The following is a 15,762-nucleotide window of genomic DNA, read 5'->3' on the forward strand; positions in this document are numbered from 1 at the left end:
TTCTTTCTCTCTCCACTCTTCTCCCTTCCCGTCTTTATTTCCCTCTGCTATATCCCCCCAGCTCTATTTCCTAAAGCTTTCTAATTTTTTTATTCATTCCTCTTTTTTCTCCTCCTCTCCCAGCACCTTCTCCCATTTCTCTCATACTTCCCTTGTTCCACATCTTCCATATTCCTCTCCTCACATATTCTCACATCTCTTCTTCTCTTCCATACACCCTGCATAGTCTATCCTTCTGTATTCCCCAGTCTACCCCCTCTCTTTCTCTCTCCCATCCTATATTTCGCTGTCTTTTCCTATCTTCCTTCCACCCAGTCCTTCTTCAAATATCTTAGAATACTCTCTCCCTTTTTACCATCCTGTACCATTTATTGTACCTAAATCCAATAATTTCATCCCAACTCTCTTTCCTCTGCTCTTCTTTATTTTAACCCTTTATCTCCTCAAAAACAAAATTCTCCTCTTTTCTTCTCTCCTCTACTTTTGTAATCTCCATTTCCCTCTCCTCAAAAATTCTGTTCTTTCTTTTTTCCACTTCAATAGCTTTTTTACTCTCCGAAATCCCCATTCCCATTTCCTCAAAAATTCTGTTCTTTTCTTCTCCTACTCCAATAACTTTTCTACTCTCTTTATTCTTACTCTTTTCCCTTCCCAACATCTCCTTGTTAATTCACTTCTTCTTCCTTCCATTAATCTCTCTTTAAAACTCCAAGCTCTTCTATCCACTCTTATTCTTAATTTCTTTTGTTGCAGTTCTTTTCTTATCAAGTCTTTCTCTATCTCACTCTGAACAATCATCTTAAGCATTTTTCTTGCACTCTTTCCATTTGCTCTTTCTCCTTCCACTCCATATGCCATTACCGTTTATACCAACGTATCAAATAGCCTCTTTACCCAAACCTTTCTAAATTTTCTCTTTTTCATTCCCCACACCTGCCCCATCATCGTTATTGCCCCGTCTTCGTCCTAACCCTCACTTGTTTTCTCTTCCGACCATTCATCTGAAACACATATTCTAAGTATTTTAAATCTTTCAATATCTTTCATTTCTCTCTTCTCCCATCTCTATCTCATTTTTCTTCTTCTTCCTTTTCCCTTTCCAACTGCATTTCTTTCAATTTTACATTCACCAACCCTTTCCTTTTCGTGTACCTTGCTATAATCGCATTCTTCTGTCAATAATACTGTTGTAGCCGTTCCATTAGGCGCCACCATTGCGTACGCTCGCGGGCGCGCGCTTTCTCGCCAAACGCTAGTGCGCGCTACCGCCACGGAGCGGCGACGCTGCCGAGCGCGGACGCTTTCTCGTGATTAAAAAGCATCCACCAAGAGGATATAAGCGCGGGCGGAACCAAGCCCAGCAGTCTTTCGCTTTCACAGAGTGAGCTCCTAGGGGCCTCTGTACGGTACACGGCATCTAAAGTAACCTTTTGTCGAGTACCTTGTACTCTCAATTGACCGACTCCAAGCCCAGGAGTCGGCGGCCCAGGCAGAACCTGCTATCTCTGTCGAGAAAACGCCTAAATCGAGCAAGGTCGCAACCATCAGCCCAGCCGCCAAGTGAGGACAAGTCGGAGCTTCGCTCTGCCCCGCTACCTTGGCGACTCATTACCTTGCCGACGAAACCTTGGAAGACGGCGGACCCTTGCACACCTAGAGGAAAGGACGTGGCGATCCAGACGCTGTCGTCGCCCAGTTAGGCCACTAACAACCCCGTGGTCAGTGACAAGTCGGATATCGACCCTCCGATACCGACATCCTACCCGCCAACCCCAGGACGACCGAGACTAGAGAGAAGTTGGACAACTTGCAGTCGGCGTCTGTTCGAAGGACGACCTACAGGCGCTATTGCACACGATAAAACTTTCACACCAGACATTGCCTGAGATAACACACACTCACATATACACTCGCACTCACATATACATACACTCACACACACGTCTCCTTTGTATATGTCATAGAAAAATTAAAAGTTTGTTCTTTATATTACCTTTTTGTAGTTTCTTTTCAAATCGGCCTATTCATCCATTGTGCCAACCCCACACTGTTATGCTCGCTTTTTGGCTGAACTTGAGAAGCTGGCCAAAGGAAGATTGATCGGTTTGATAAAAGAAGCGCGTTTGGCTTTTGTTCTGTTCTGGCATGCGAAGCTGTCACGAGATATTTCGAATAATTTTGTCACAATTTATTTGTAATAAATTATTTATTTGTATAAAGTTATTCGATTAAAGTTAGTGTTTTTTTTTTAAAGAGTGTTCTTTCCTTTCACGTAAACAAATATCTTTGCATGAGTGAACTGTGTACTCGTTTCGTTGAGTATAACATTTTGGAAGCTCGTCCAATTTCAGACCACGAAAGACCATGGATATCTTAGAAGATTTAACGTCAGCGACTCCTGCGAGAACGGAGGGACGTCCTCTTCGAAAGAGAATGCGTGTTTGTACGCCTGCTAGACCTCGACTCTCCACGGAAGCAAATTCTCTTCGAGCAGTCGCCGTGGAATTGTGTCAGCTTTGTGTTGAGAGACAGAAGCAGCAGTAACGTGAGGAGGAAATGCAGGCATTGCTTCAGGAGTGTGACGAGAGACTACAGCGTATAGAGGAGCAGCTACAACAATTTTCAGGCCAATCGTTACCTTTATTTTTTTGTCCTTCTACCGCGGAGATTCCTCAGGATTTTAGAAATGCGAGCTTTAATTTGAAGTAAAAAGCAGATATTTTTGACAGAAGTGTTCCGCTGCGCGAATATTTTAGGCAATTCGAATTAATCGCGCGGGCAAATAATTGGGAAAATTCTAAGAAGGTGATTGCGTTAGCTTTGAATTTACGGGGAAAAGCGCGTTCAGTTTTAGACGGAATAACGGAATAAGAAGATTTAAGTTTTGAAGAAATAAAATAAAAACTCGAATTACGTTTTGGAAAAGGTCATTTGTCTCAAACTTTTACACGCAATTTACGAATCGTAAGCAAAAATTTGAAGAAAATTTAGTTTTGTTGGAAGCCGATTTAGAATGACTTTCACGTTTAGCTTATCCGGAAGAAGTGCGCGACAAGATAGCTTGTGCTCAATTTATTATTGCAGTCTCTGATGGATTTTTGAGACGCATTTTCCAACTAGAGGGAATTTCTTCCTCGCAAGTGAAAAAGCGAAAGTGGTTAAAGCTATTCAGGAAAGTAGTTTTTCTCGCGTTTCCTCAAATAAAAATGGCGGAAAGAGAAAATTTTATCCTAGAAAGCAAATAAGAGTAGGAAATAGAAAAGAAGGAATTTCTTCAGAGGATTCTAAAAAGAAAAAGTTTAATAAGTGAAGGGAAGAATAAATTACAAAGAATGCTGGTAGTGTGGTGCAAAGGGACACTACAGATCGGAATGTTTTGCGGTTTCTTTTTTAGCAAAGGGAAACTTGGTTTGGTCGAGCTTCGTGGGGTCGACTCGACCATTCGAAGAGAGACCCCAACATTTGCAGAAATTAAAAATTGTAGGAAAATTAAGTTAAAAAATTATTTTTGTTATCCTGGTCTTATTGATAGAAAAGATTAAATTTTTAAGGGCAGATCCCGATAATACACGAGACCGATAGCACACCACCACTCACAGCGGCCAATGCCTAAAGTTTTTCCGTTGGTTGGGTTAGATAAGACAAGATGATTGATTGGTGGGCTATCGCATCGTGCGCCATCGAATACCGTCCATTTTTAAGATTGATACAGGCTCAGACGTCTTTATATTAAATAAAAAGTTCGGAGTACTACTTGTTAAAGATATTAATGTGAATTCTTTTCAATTAAAATGTCCCACTGGAGAGAAAGTTCCTACAATTTCTAAAAAGTTAAAATTGTTTTAGGAGATTATAGCTTAGAATTTCTAATATTTATTGCAGAAATTGAAGACGATTGTATTTGTGGAGTTGATTTTTTTTCTAAGTTAAATTTAGAGGAAGTTTTTGATATAAATTTTTCTTTTTTGAAATCTAAAGAAATACAAAAAAATTTTTGTGGTGGAATTAGTGAAGGCACAGTTTCAGACTTTCTTGAGAATTTTTTTCTTAGAAATTCTGAGAATTTGAATGATTCTCAAAAGAATATTTTTGCAAAATTTCTTTCGGAATTTCACGACGTTTTCTCAGGAGAAATCGTTGCTGGAAATTGTAAAATCATTGAACATTTTATTCAAACAGAAAATTGTTCTCTTATTAACCCTTAAACACACTGATTCTGTAAAATACGGAAACACATTTTTGGGTCTGGGAGACTTTTTCAACTTTGAGAAGCTATAATTTTGATTACAATCAATATTTTTCTACGATTTTTTTTAAAACAAAAGTTCAAAATTTTAGGAGTGTGACTGCATAATCGGCATTGCCGATAAATAATTTATTGTAAAGTTATAAAAGCAAAACCATTAAGCAAAAATGAGAAATTGGTCAAAAATCCACTTTTCCTTCAAAAAATCATATCTTCGCAACAACAAACGTTTAAGGACTTTCAAATACAGCGTTTTAAAGCTAAAGAGTCACACTTTCAAAATAAAATTTAGTCATTTCTTTTAAAAAGTATAATTATGTAACATGGAGAATATGAGGCATTTTTGGGCATTTAAAAATCCACTTAAAAAAAAAATCATATCTTTGCAACAAAAAACTTTAAAGAACTTTACAATACGGCGTTTTAAAGCTAAAGATTCATACTTTCAAAATAAAATTTGGCAAAGTCATTCCTTTTAGAAAGTATAATTATGTAACATGGAGAATATGAGGTATTTTTGGGCATTTAAAAATCTATTTAAAAAAAAAAATTATATCTTTGCAACAAAAAACTTTGAAGAACTTTACAATACGGCGTTTTCAAGCTAAAGATTCATACTTTCAAAAAAAAAATTATATTATTGTCATTTCTATTAAAAAATGTACTTATGTAACAAGGCGAATATGAGGAATTTTTGATTAAATCGTGTCTAAAATTGAAAATTGATGTGTTTCATGATATATTTTGGAAAAACTCTTTTTTTTACAACATTTTACAGTATTCCAACTTTAAACAGAGTATATGCGAGTAACATCTGCAAATCGACCTGTTCAAACGTATTTTATCCAGTTCTTTTATGTAAAATACTCACAAAAAAAGTTTCACTTACACACTATGTGGGTCGCATTGATCCTAACAAAACTTTGCTACCGTGCCATTCGAATTCTAGTTGACCAAAAGAGTTGATCAACTATATCAATTGATAGAGGAGATTTCAAACTTTTTTTACGTTTTGGTCCGAACCTCCTATCTCATTCCGTTTTCACATAGCAAGCGTTCAAATCTTCATATGGGATCTCTCAGACCCACTTACGTATTTAAGGGTTAAGTAAGTTCCTTATCGAGTTTTTTTAAAAATGTAGGAAGAGGTGAAAAAGATCCTGGAAGAAATGAGACAATAGGGTGTTATTGAAGAATCAAATAGTCCTCACCTCTCCTGCAGTTTTGGTTAAATAGAAGGATGGTTCAATTAGATTTTGTGTAGATTACAAAAAGTTAAATAATGTGACCCTTAAGAAATCCTACCCAATTCCCATGATAGATGATTTATTAGATTGTTTCTCAGGAAATTCTTGGTTTTCCACTTTGGATCTCAAGTGTGGTTACTAACAAGTTAAAATTCATTCTGAGGATCGAGAGAAAACTGCTTTTTCGATTGAAAAAAGGTTATGGCAGTTTATAGTTATGCCTTTTGGACTTTGTAATGCACCGGCTACCTTTGAACATCTTATGAAGAAAGTTTTCCAGCAGCTACTTTTTAAAATCTGCATGGTTTATCTCGACAATGTCATCATTTTCGGAAAATCTTTCAAGGAGATGTTAATCAACATAAAAAGAATCCTTTTGTCTTTACGAGCAGCAAATCTTAATCTTAATCCTAAAAAATGTACTTTCTTCGGGAAAGAGGTTAAGTGTCATGTCATCTCAGAGAAGGAAATCACCACTGACTCTGAAAAGATTGCTACGGTTAGAGATTGGCCGATTCCCAAAAATAAAAAACAAGTTCAAAGCTTTTTAGGCTTTTGCTCATATTATCGAAAATTTGTGAGGGGATTTTCTTTTGTTGCTAAATCTTTATTTGTCTTAACTGAAAACTTGAGTAAATTCAGATGGCATGATGCTTGCCAAGAAGCTTTTGAGTTGTTGAAAAAATTTTTAATTATTTTACCAATATTATCATTTCCCACTGAAGAAGGAAAGTTTATCTTGGACACAGATGTTTCGGATCATAGAATAGGGACGGTCTTATCTCAAAATCAGGGATGAGTAGAAAACGTGATTGCTTATTTTAGTAGGGTGTTAAACAAGTCTGAAAGGAATTATTGTGTAACTCGGCGTGAATTATTAGCAATTATAGAGTCAATAAAATTTTTTCATCACTATTTGTACGGACGACATTTTTTTATAAGAGCAGGTCATGCTTCTTTAGATTGATTACTTTCTTTTAAGGACGTTGAGGGACAATTGGTTAGAACGTCTTCAAGAATATAATTTTATAGTAGAACATCAAAAAGGAAAATTACATGGAAACGATGATGCCTTGTCAAAGGGCCTTTGTGCTGAAAAAGGCTGTAATTATTGTTTCAAAGTTGATTTAAAAAAGAAAAATTCTTCACTTAAATTAGTAGAACAAATTGTTTTTGGGGAAAATGATCTTAAAAGTTGGAAAAATTTTCAGAAAGACGATCCTTCGTTGTCTGTTTTCCTGTAAGGAAAAGAGCTTAGAAGACGGCCGACTCATCGGGAGATTGCATCTTAAGATGAAACTTCTAAAGTTTACTGGTCTGTTTGGGATTTTCTCATTATTAAGGATGGAGTGTTGTTTAGAAAATTTGAATTTCCAGATTTGAAACATCAAATTCTTCAAATAATTGTTCCACGAAGTCAGGTACAGCGTGTTTTGGAGGAAGCTCACGATTCTCTTTCTGGTGGTCATTTTGGTGTAAATAAAACTTTAAATAAAATTCGAAAAAGATTTTATTGGGCAACTTGTAAGCAGGATGTGGAACATTGGTGTAAAACTTGTGCTGTTTGCTTATCAAGGAAAGGTTCTTCCGATAAAGAAAAATCAGCTTTGCAAGTTTATAATTCCCATTTACCCTTCCAGAGAATCCAGATGAATAGTTTTGGTCTATTTCCTCAATCTTTTTCTGAAAAGAAATATCTCTTAGTCATTATTGATTGTTTTACAATATGGGTGGAGGCATTCCCATTAAAAAATTTCAGAACTAAAACTGTTGCCGAAGTTTTTGTAAGTCAAGTAATTTCTCGTTTTGATATTTCTTCGGAGTTACATATTGATCAAGGGAGAAATTTTCACGAATGTTTTTAGAATTGGCATGTTTGCTTGGAATAAAGAAAACCAGAATTACTCCACAGTCTAATGGTCAAGTGGAATGTCAACATCAAACTTTGTTGGACTATTTAGCAAAGTTTATTACAGAAAATCAGAAAGATTGGGATCGGTGGATTTTGATGAGTTTTCTAGCGTATAGATCTTCAAAGCATGAGGCCACTGGTATAACATCTGCGGAAATGAATTTTGATAGGGAATTGAGACTGCCTTTAGATTTACTTCGTGGGAAACGTCCTGAATCCGATTCAACTAATTCTAGGGGAGATTATGTTTCGAAATTAAAGGAAAAACTTTCTCATTTTATATCGAAGTTAGACAACGTTTGAATGTTAGATCTCAAAAAAAGAAAGAGGTTTATGATCGTAAGACTTGCTCTATTTATTTTAAATTTGGACCAAAAGTATGCTCTCACAATCCTTGTAGGAAAATAGGTAGGTTTTCTAAACTGCAGAGTAGTTGGGAAGGAGCGTTTGAAATTGTCGAAAGATTAAATGACGTAGTTTATCGTATACGGAAATTGCCTAGGCATAAAAATAAAGTAGTACATTTAAATAGGTTAGTTTTGTTTTAAGACAGATAAATTTTTTTTAGGAAAAATACTCTGAGTTTAGTTAAATTCCTTATTTTATAAAATTGTTTTCTCGCATGCATTTTTTTTAAGGCAAAAAAGTCCTGTTCAAACGATTGCTGGAAACCGCTTCTTTTTGAGCGTTTAAAGATACGCTAAGAAGATAGATTATAAAGTTTTCTGTTTATTTAAACGAAAAGAAGACTGCTTCACCCCAGGTTTTTGAGCCGTAGTTTTCTCTATGGAACTAAGGTCTAATGCCGAGGCAGAAGCTTGGTGAATCTTTCGAGACGTTGGATCCACGGTAGATACTCCCACCTTGCTCGAAGTCTTTGTAAAAAAAGAAGATTCCTCGGAAGAATTCTTCAGAGAGGATTTCTCTGAAGAGGTTGTTCTTCAAAAGAAGAGGATTTCTGCTATAATCAAGTATTCCAGGATGTCGTTTGGATCCAAAGAAGAGTGGCTCGGAATCTTGTAGCAGCAGTTAAAAAAAGAGAGCAGGAACACTCAAATGGGTCCTCAGAGACAACAGGAGGTCTAGAAATATGAGAAGACTTTGTGCTTGTCGAGACGACAAGTTTTAAAAAGGTGGGCAGTGTTATGCCCGTTTTTCGGCTGACCTTAAGAAGCTGGCCTGAAGATCGATCAATTTAATAAAAGAGGCACAGCCGGCTTTTGTTCTGTTCTGGGACGCGGAGCTGTTACGAGATATTTCAAATAATTCCGTCACTATTTATTTGTATAAAGTTATTAGATTAAAGTTAGTGTTCTTTATTATAATAAGTTCTTTATTATAAAAAAGTGTTTTTTTTGCGTCGTATAAACGAGTGTCTTTGTGTGAGTAAACTGTGTACTCGTTTCGTCGAGTATAACAATACTATATCATCAGCATATGCTAATGTATATATTTTCTCCTCAGCTTTACTCCTCTACATCTTCTCCTCCAAGTCTATCATTGCCATGTTAAACAGCTCCGGATTTAGCGTGCATCCCTGTCTAATTTCCCTCCCGGTCTAAAATAAATCACTTAGTTCTTCTCCTATCTTCATCTTATTTCTTGTTTTTCTCTTACAATAACTTTTCACAGTTTCTTATCATCTCCTCGCTAATTTCTTTATCTCTCATTGCCTTTCTCAAAATTTCTCTGTGCACAGAATTAAACGCGGCTTTCAGGTCTACAAAAAAACGTTACCAATTTACCCTTCTCTTTGCTTAATTGCCTGTTCACCAGATAATTAAATACATACAATCATCCATATTTCAAACCCCATTTGATTCACAGAAGTGTCACCTTACCTGCCTCCTCTACTTACCTCTCCAACTTATTTGCTATTATAATTGTATATATCTTGTACAACGACGGTATCAGCGTAACTTTCTTGTAGTCCTTCACCTTATTTCTCCCTTCCCTCTATTGTATATCTCCTAGATAACTCCTTCCAATCTTTCCCCTTCATACTTCCATACTTCTTCCTTATCTTCTCCTTTGTAATCTCCTCTTCGTCCTCTCTCTTTTTCTTTCTCATCCCTCTTACTACTCTTCCTTCCATCGCCCTAACAGTTCCTTGAAATGTTCCACTTACTTCATTGGGCGGATCCCGATAGCACACCACTTTTTTCTCTCTTCTTCTTTCTTCTTCTGACACAATTTATTATGCTCTCTGTTAACCACCCTAAGTCTATCCTTTCTCTCTTCCTTTTTTCTTCACTTCCTCAGCTCCTTCCCTACTCTCTTTCGCTTTCATTGCGCTCAATGCCCCATCATCCTCTCTTTCATCTTTCATTATCCACTTTCTGTACCCCTCGCAGTATCTCCTGTACCTCCTCTCTTAATTCTTTCCAGTCTATACTATCTCCGCCCCCTTTCCCTCTCATACTGTTCGCGTTAGGACAGTAACGTGAGAGAATGAGGGACGGTGAAGCGAATGAGTCGAGACAGAGTCTGGACGACTGCCCTACAAAGAAAAAGAGAGTCAACTCAAAGAAAGCGTTTTATTTGCATAAGACACGGAGTTTACCGCTCTCGAAAATATTAAGCTGTTAACGCACAATGGTCTGACACAACTGTCACGCACGCATCGACGCCTATCGATAGCGACACAGATCCAATATGCCAAATTAAAGTCCGACAAAGAAAGCTTCGTTCCAAAATTAACTCACTCTAACTTTGTTATATTACTTGTCTTGGGATTCGAATTGCGACTGCGAGGCGCGTTTCGCTCTTGCGCCTTATAAAGATTGTGATCTTTCTAGAAAGATCTCGGCGGGAAAACGAGACCGTCAAAAACATTCCCGTTATACGAATCTTTCCAGAAGGATCGTTGATTACAATAAAAGTCAATATTTGGCATTATTTCCGCTGGCTATCCAACACGTCTCGAGCGCATGTTCTCGCTCGCCGTTTGCCACGCTCGAGCGCATGTTCGCGCTCGCGGTTGTGTTATTGCCTGACAATGGCCGGCTCTCGTTTCCTGCTCGCGCGCGTCGATCTGTTGCGAGATCGGAAAAAGAGACAACACCTCGCGCTTTATCCCTGTTCCTCGCGCCATCCCGACAACACATACCATTTCCATTCTTTCCCTAAATTCCTTCCTTACTTTTTCCATTCACCTCCAATTCCACTTTTTCCTCTCCTCTCTTCGTTCCTTTTCCTTGTTACTGTCCTTAATCAATTTTTTTTACATAAAAAATCCATCATGGATATCCTTCCTTTTTGGGGAGGGTTATGTCGGACTCCTACCGACTAAAACATGGTGATTCTCCTGTCCGGACAAGAGAGACGCTCTAGGATCGCAAGCATTCCAACTAGTGGGCGCTTCCCGAGTCCCCAAGGAATGAACACCAGAGATCCCGTTCTACTTTGGAGGTTGTTGCGGGATCATTGCACAACGTTCTCCCACTCTCATGAACCGCGTGCAGTGCGTGAACGTCTCCCGCATCTACCTTCTGCGGCCTACCCGCCCCGGCAAAGAATGCATTCATGACTCCTCCCCGCTAAGGCTAAGGTTACTAGGCGTACGCCCGAGCTCTTTTTTTCTCTTTTCTTTCTCATGGGAGAGGCATCCGGCGCCCGTTTCCTCTCCCTCTTGGCATCCAGTGACAGCTCCTCTTCTTCGTCCAGCCTTAGAGCGTCAGTTAAGACCCGGCGGGCACCCTCCCTAGCCGGATACTCCAAAAGGGTGTGCTTTACCGAGTCTATCGGGGCGCCGATAGAAGCCACGTGCACGCACAGCATAACCTCTCGGCGCAATCACGCGGCAGCACTCGTACCGTCCGTAGCATTCCACGACGCTCCCACTTTGGCCTGATCGACTAAACGCGCGGATTGGCATCCAACCGTGCGTTCGGATATATAAACCGGCAGTGGGAACTCAGAGACAGATTTTTCCGGTTCTCTGTCCAAAAGTCGAGGATTCTCAACATTCCTCCGACCAAGCATTCTCGATCGCTCCTTGACGACAAGCATTCTCGTCGCTATCCCCGGCCAAGTATTCTCGACCAATCCGCTCCGAGATCCTCGACGAGTATTCTCGACAAATCACCAGCCAAGCATTCTCGACAAATCACCGTCGTCGAATACTTCAATATCGTAGAAAACCAAGTTGCCTTCATAATCTAAAAATTGGCAGGGCATCCGCGCTCTGTCAATCATATGCCCTTTTTGCATAAAGCGCGCTCGGGTGAATCACGGAAACAAAACAATCGGCCACGTACTGCGCTTGCGATTTCTCCTACGCACGTGCCTACGCGATTGCGACGAACACGCCACGTTACGCGATTCCCCCGACCGAACGGAACAAGTCCGCGTAACCCGTAAGAGTATTAATTAATTAGTCATTTTGTATAGAGCAATGTTATTTTTTCCGTTTAGTTACTTGCAAGTTGTTACTTTTCCAATTACTTTAACCGCGAGTTTATTACGCGTCAGCATTTTTTATTTAACGACTGCAAAGTATCAGCGAGTCGATATTCTTTTGTTATTGCTTTTCGTATAGTTTAGATACCTTCTTTTTACGGGAGGGTTCCGATAGTTCACATCCCGATAGCCCACCAACCAATCATCTTGACTTATCTAACCCAGCCTACGGAAAATCTCTAGGCATCTACCATTGTAAGTGGTTTGTGTGTTATCGGGATGTGCGCTATCGGGACCCGCCGCTATTTACATAAGGAAATCCGTCATGGATACTCTCCCTTCTCGGGAAAGAGGGAAAGATATTATGTCGGATACCTACTGACTAAAACCTTATGGTGGTCCTTTTGTCTGGACAAGGGGGATGTCCCGGGATGGCAAGCATTTCAACCAACAAGCGCCCCCCGAGCCCTTATTGATCCCACTGTTCCCCTGAGAGGGAAACAGTAGGGACTCCTGCCGGACGGGATCCGATAGCGCACGGTGCGATAGCCCACCAACCAATCATTTTGACTTATCTAACCCTACCAACGGAAAGTCTCTAAGCATCGGCCGGGAGGGTTCCGATAGCGCACATCCCAATAGCCCACCAATCATCTTGACTTATCTAACCCAACCTACGGAAAATCTCTAAGCATCTGCCATTGTGAGGGGTTTGTGTGCTATCGGGATGTGCGCTATCGGAACCCGTCAGCATCGGCCGCTGTGAGTGGTAGTGTGCTATCGGGATCCGTCCACTTCTGCCTACTTTGGAGGCCGTTGCAAGACCACCACGCAACGGTTTCCCCTACTCGTGAGCCACGAGCAATGGGTGTGGACGTTTCCCGCGTTGGCAGCCTGCGGCTCACCGGTCCCCGCGAGAGGTGCTCCCATGACGCCTTCCGCCGAGGCCCAAAAGTTACGGAGTCTGGGCTTACGTCCAAGCTCTTCGCCCTTTTCTCCTCTTCCTCATGAAAGCGGTGTCCGGCAACCGCTCCCTCTCCCTCTCGGCATCCTCCTTCCGCAAGATCACTTCCTCGCAGGAGGTCGCCACTTCCCACTTTCTTCTATCTCGGAAAACATGGCCTGAACCATGCTCTAGGGACAGCTCTCTCTCGTCCAGATCTAAGAAGTTCATCAGGACTCGACGAGCACCCTCCCAAGCCGGACACTCCAAAAAGGTGTGCTCCGCCGAGTCCATCGGGGTGCCACAGTGGTGGCACATCGTAGTGGGCTCCCTTCCTATTCGGTGCAGGTATTCACCAAAGCACTCATGCTCAGTAAGCACCTGCAGAAGTCTAAAAGTGAGGGAACCAAATCGCTGCCCACTCGCGTAGGACCGGACGAATAGCCCCGGCGACGCGCGCTCCTGACCTCGTACTCGTCAAAAATAGGCGCTTTTTCCAGACCTCGATCTGGGGCCGCCACACTTCCTCATCCTTATGTGTCCAGGGCATCGCCGCAGCGGGATTTCTGCGGCAGGCAATCCTTTCCTCGTACATTGCGTACCTTGCGCGTACATGTCCGCCACGAGATCCCACGGCAGTGACACGGTCACAACGGTCGCAGCCTCCCAGGAGATGATCCTATATCTCCGCGCGACACGGTTGGCCTTCATCTCCAGATATCACAGGGGGTTCCATACATTGCTATGGACTGGACCACCCCCAGGTAGAAATGACGAGCCCCTCCCTCTGGTCCCCCAAAATTGGGCATCAGTCTCCCCAAACTGGAGGTCTCTTCCCGCAAACAGGGAACTAGCTGCCGAAAGTGCGGCTCAAGCTCTACTGGCTATCGAGTACGAGACCGAGATACCTCATATGAGTCCCGATTTCGACCCTGGGGCCTTATTCTTGAAACTATGCGATATATATCGTGGACGATAATTTTTGCATGGTAAATATCACATGGTACCGCTGATTTCTATTTTCAAAATAAAATGAAATTTATAAATTGATAATTTTTTATGCGATTTATTTACAACGTTGCCAAGTTTAAGATGAACGGGAGGGTTCCGATAGCGCACATCCCGATAGCTCACCAACCAATCATCTTGACTTATCTAACCCAACCTACGGAAAATCTCTAGGCATCTGTCATTGTGAGTGGTTTGTGTGCTATCGGGATGTGCGCTATTGGGACCCGCCGAAGATGAACATTTGCACCAATCCTAATTCTGGATAATATTGAAAAAGACGGTTTTTCTCACCGATTTTGATGAAATTAGCTTCATTCAACGCGTTTTCACATAAAACTAACAAATCTGGCAGAAAAAAATGTCGCTCTGCAATGCAAACCAAGATATCAACCGTTAAAGTTAGCGATTGTACAGGTTAGAATACCAGTCAACGCCTTATGATAGAAATATGCACGAAATTTGAAATGTTTATTAATAATTATATCACTGCCACATTTATTACACTTGCTTGTATTTGTCAGAACATTATGTTAGATTTAAAAAATCATTAATTTTTGTGCAATGTAGATAAAAAATAGATTACTCAATGTTTGTTATAAATTTTAATGAACAAAAATCCAATTGATTTGCTGAATTTTCGTTCACAAAATTTCAAAAGAAATTTAATTGGTACGATTTAATTATTGGGTGTTTTTCAACTGTGACACAAGTCGATACAATTGTACACAGCTAAAATGCTGTGTAGCTATAGTTTTATGTTATTTTAATTTCTACGCGATTTTAAGAACGATGTCAAATGATCGGTATTTATTCGTAACAGAATACGTATAGCTTTGACAGAAGCAATATATTTTAATTACAAGTCGACACTTTCTCCCTTTTCTTTTTATTGTCTCTGTGACTGCGTTTGCATTGCTGCATCCATGATAGTATTTCTTAAATTTCGTATGCAATGTTTGGTATTGCATGGTTTGACCCACTCGATGTCAAATATGCGATATTTATCGCATACGAGTTACTTATGAAAATTCGAGAATACAAATTTTCCGCCAAGTGTGATATTTTAGTGACATCTGTGAAATATCGTATGCGATATTTTTCGAGAATAGGCCCCTTGATCCCCTCAACAACAGCTGGGTTCCACGAGGCGGCCCGCTCACCCGAAGCCTGATGAATCAGACTGCCTCGGTCTTTTGGAGACCCACCTCCAGGCCCAGCGCCCTAATTCTTCCTACCAGGGGGTCAATCATGTAATTTTACGTGGAACTTTTCATGTTTTACTTTTCACTTTTCATTTTTCACTCATAGAGAGTTCACGTCAATCTTTTCACGCACAGCGATTATGTATGGATAATGCGCGGAAGTTTAGGTTGCGTTCCAAAATTCAACCTTAAGAGGCTCGAATCTGTCATCGCTATTAAGCAGTCGTGAAAAAGGTTTCTACCTGCTTTTATAGTATAACTTTTACTGTAAAAATTTAATTATATAAAAAAAGAAATTGTAAAAAAATATATTTATAAATAAATAGCAATATTTCTTAGTTATATTGCATAAACTTATTTTATAAATATAATATGTATTACATTTATTTTTGATGATCCATATATTGTAACAACTATTTTATTATGTAATAATCTAATTCTAAAAATTACATTGTAATTTAATACAAATATTGTTTTTCAAAATTAGCTTTAATTTAGTTTTATATTCATGCAAATTTTAAAGTAAATTAATTTCATTAGTCATTAAATTTAACTTTGTTTAATTAAAAAATATTGAATAATTTAGAATACGGACCTTTATCAAAACTGAATTCTCCGCTCACACATGTATTTTCCAAATTTATAAGTTATAAACACTTACATGATTGATTAATATTCTATTTCACAAGACACATCTTTCTTATATCAAAACACGTTAAAGTATATTTTTATCTAAATTTGCATTTGATGAAGCCTCATTCTATATAATTATCAAAATATCAACTTGTCAAATATAAATA

At 39.5% G+C, this 15,762-nt stretch overlaps 1 protein-coding gene across 1 annotated transcript; it reads right to left on the bottom strand.

Moving 5' to 3' along the window:
- Window positions 1–12,776: 12,776 nt before the first annotated feature.
- Window positions 12,777–13,344, bottom strand: LOC113005283. The gene is made up of 2 exons (XM_026140620.1): window positions 13,217–13,344; window positions 12,777–13,140 (listed from the first exon to the last, which is right to left on the bottom strand). The coding sequence occupies exons 1-2, from the start codon at window positions 13,342–13,344 to the stop codon at window positions 12,777–12,779; spliced, it is 492 nt and encodes a 163-aa protein (XP_025996405.1).
- Window positions 13,345–15,762: the final 2,418 nt, after the last annotated feature.

This window comes from Solenopsis invicta, chromosome 4 (genome assembly GCF_016802725.1).
Source record: "Solenopsis invicta isolate M01_SB chromosome 4, UNIL_Sinv_3.0, whole genome shotgun sequence".
NCBI classification, from domain to species: domain Eukaryota; kingdom Metazoa; phylum Arthropoda; class Insecta; order Hymenoptera; family Formicidae; genus Solenopsis; species Solenopsis invicta.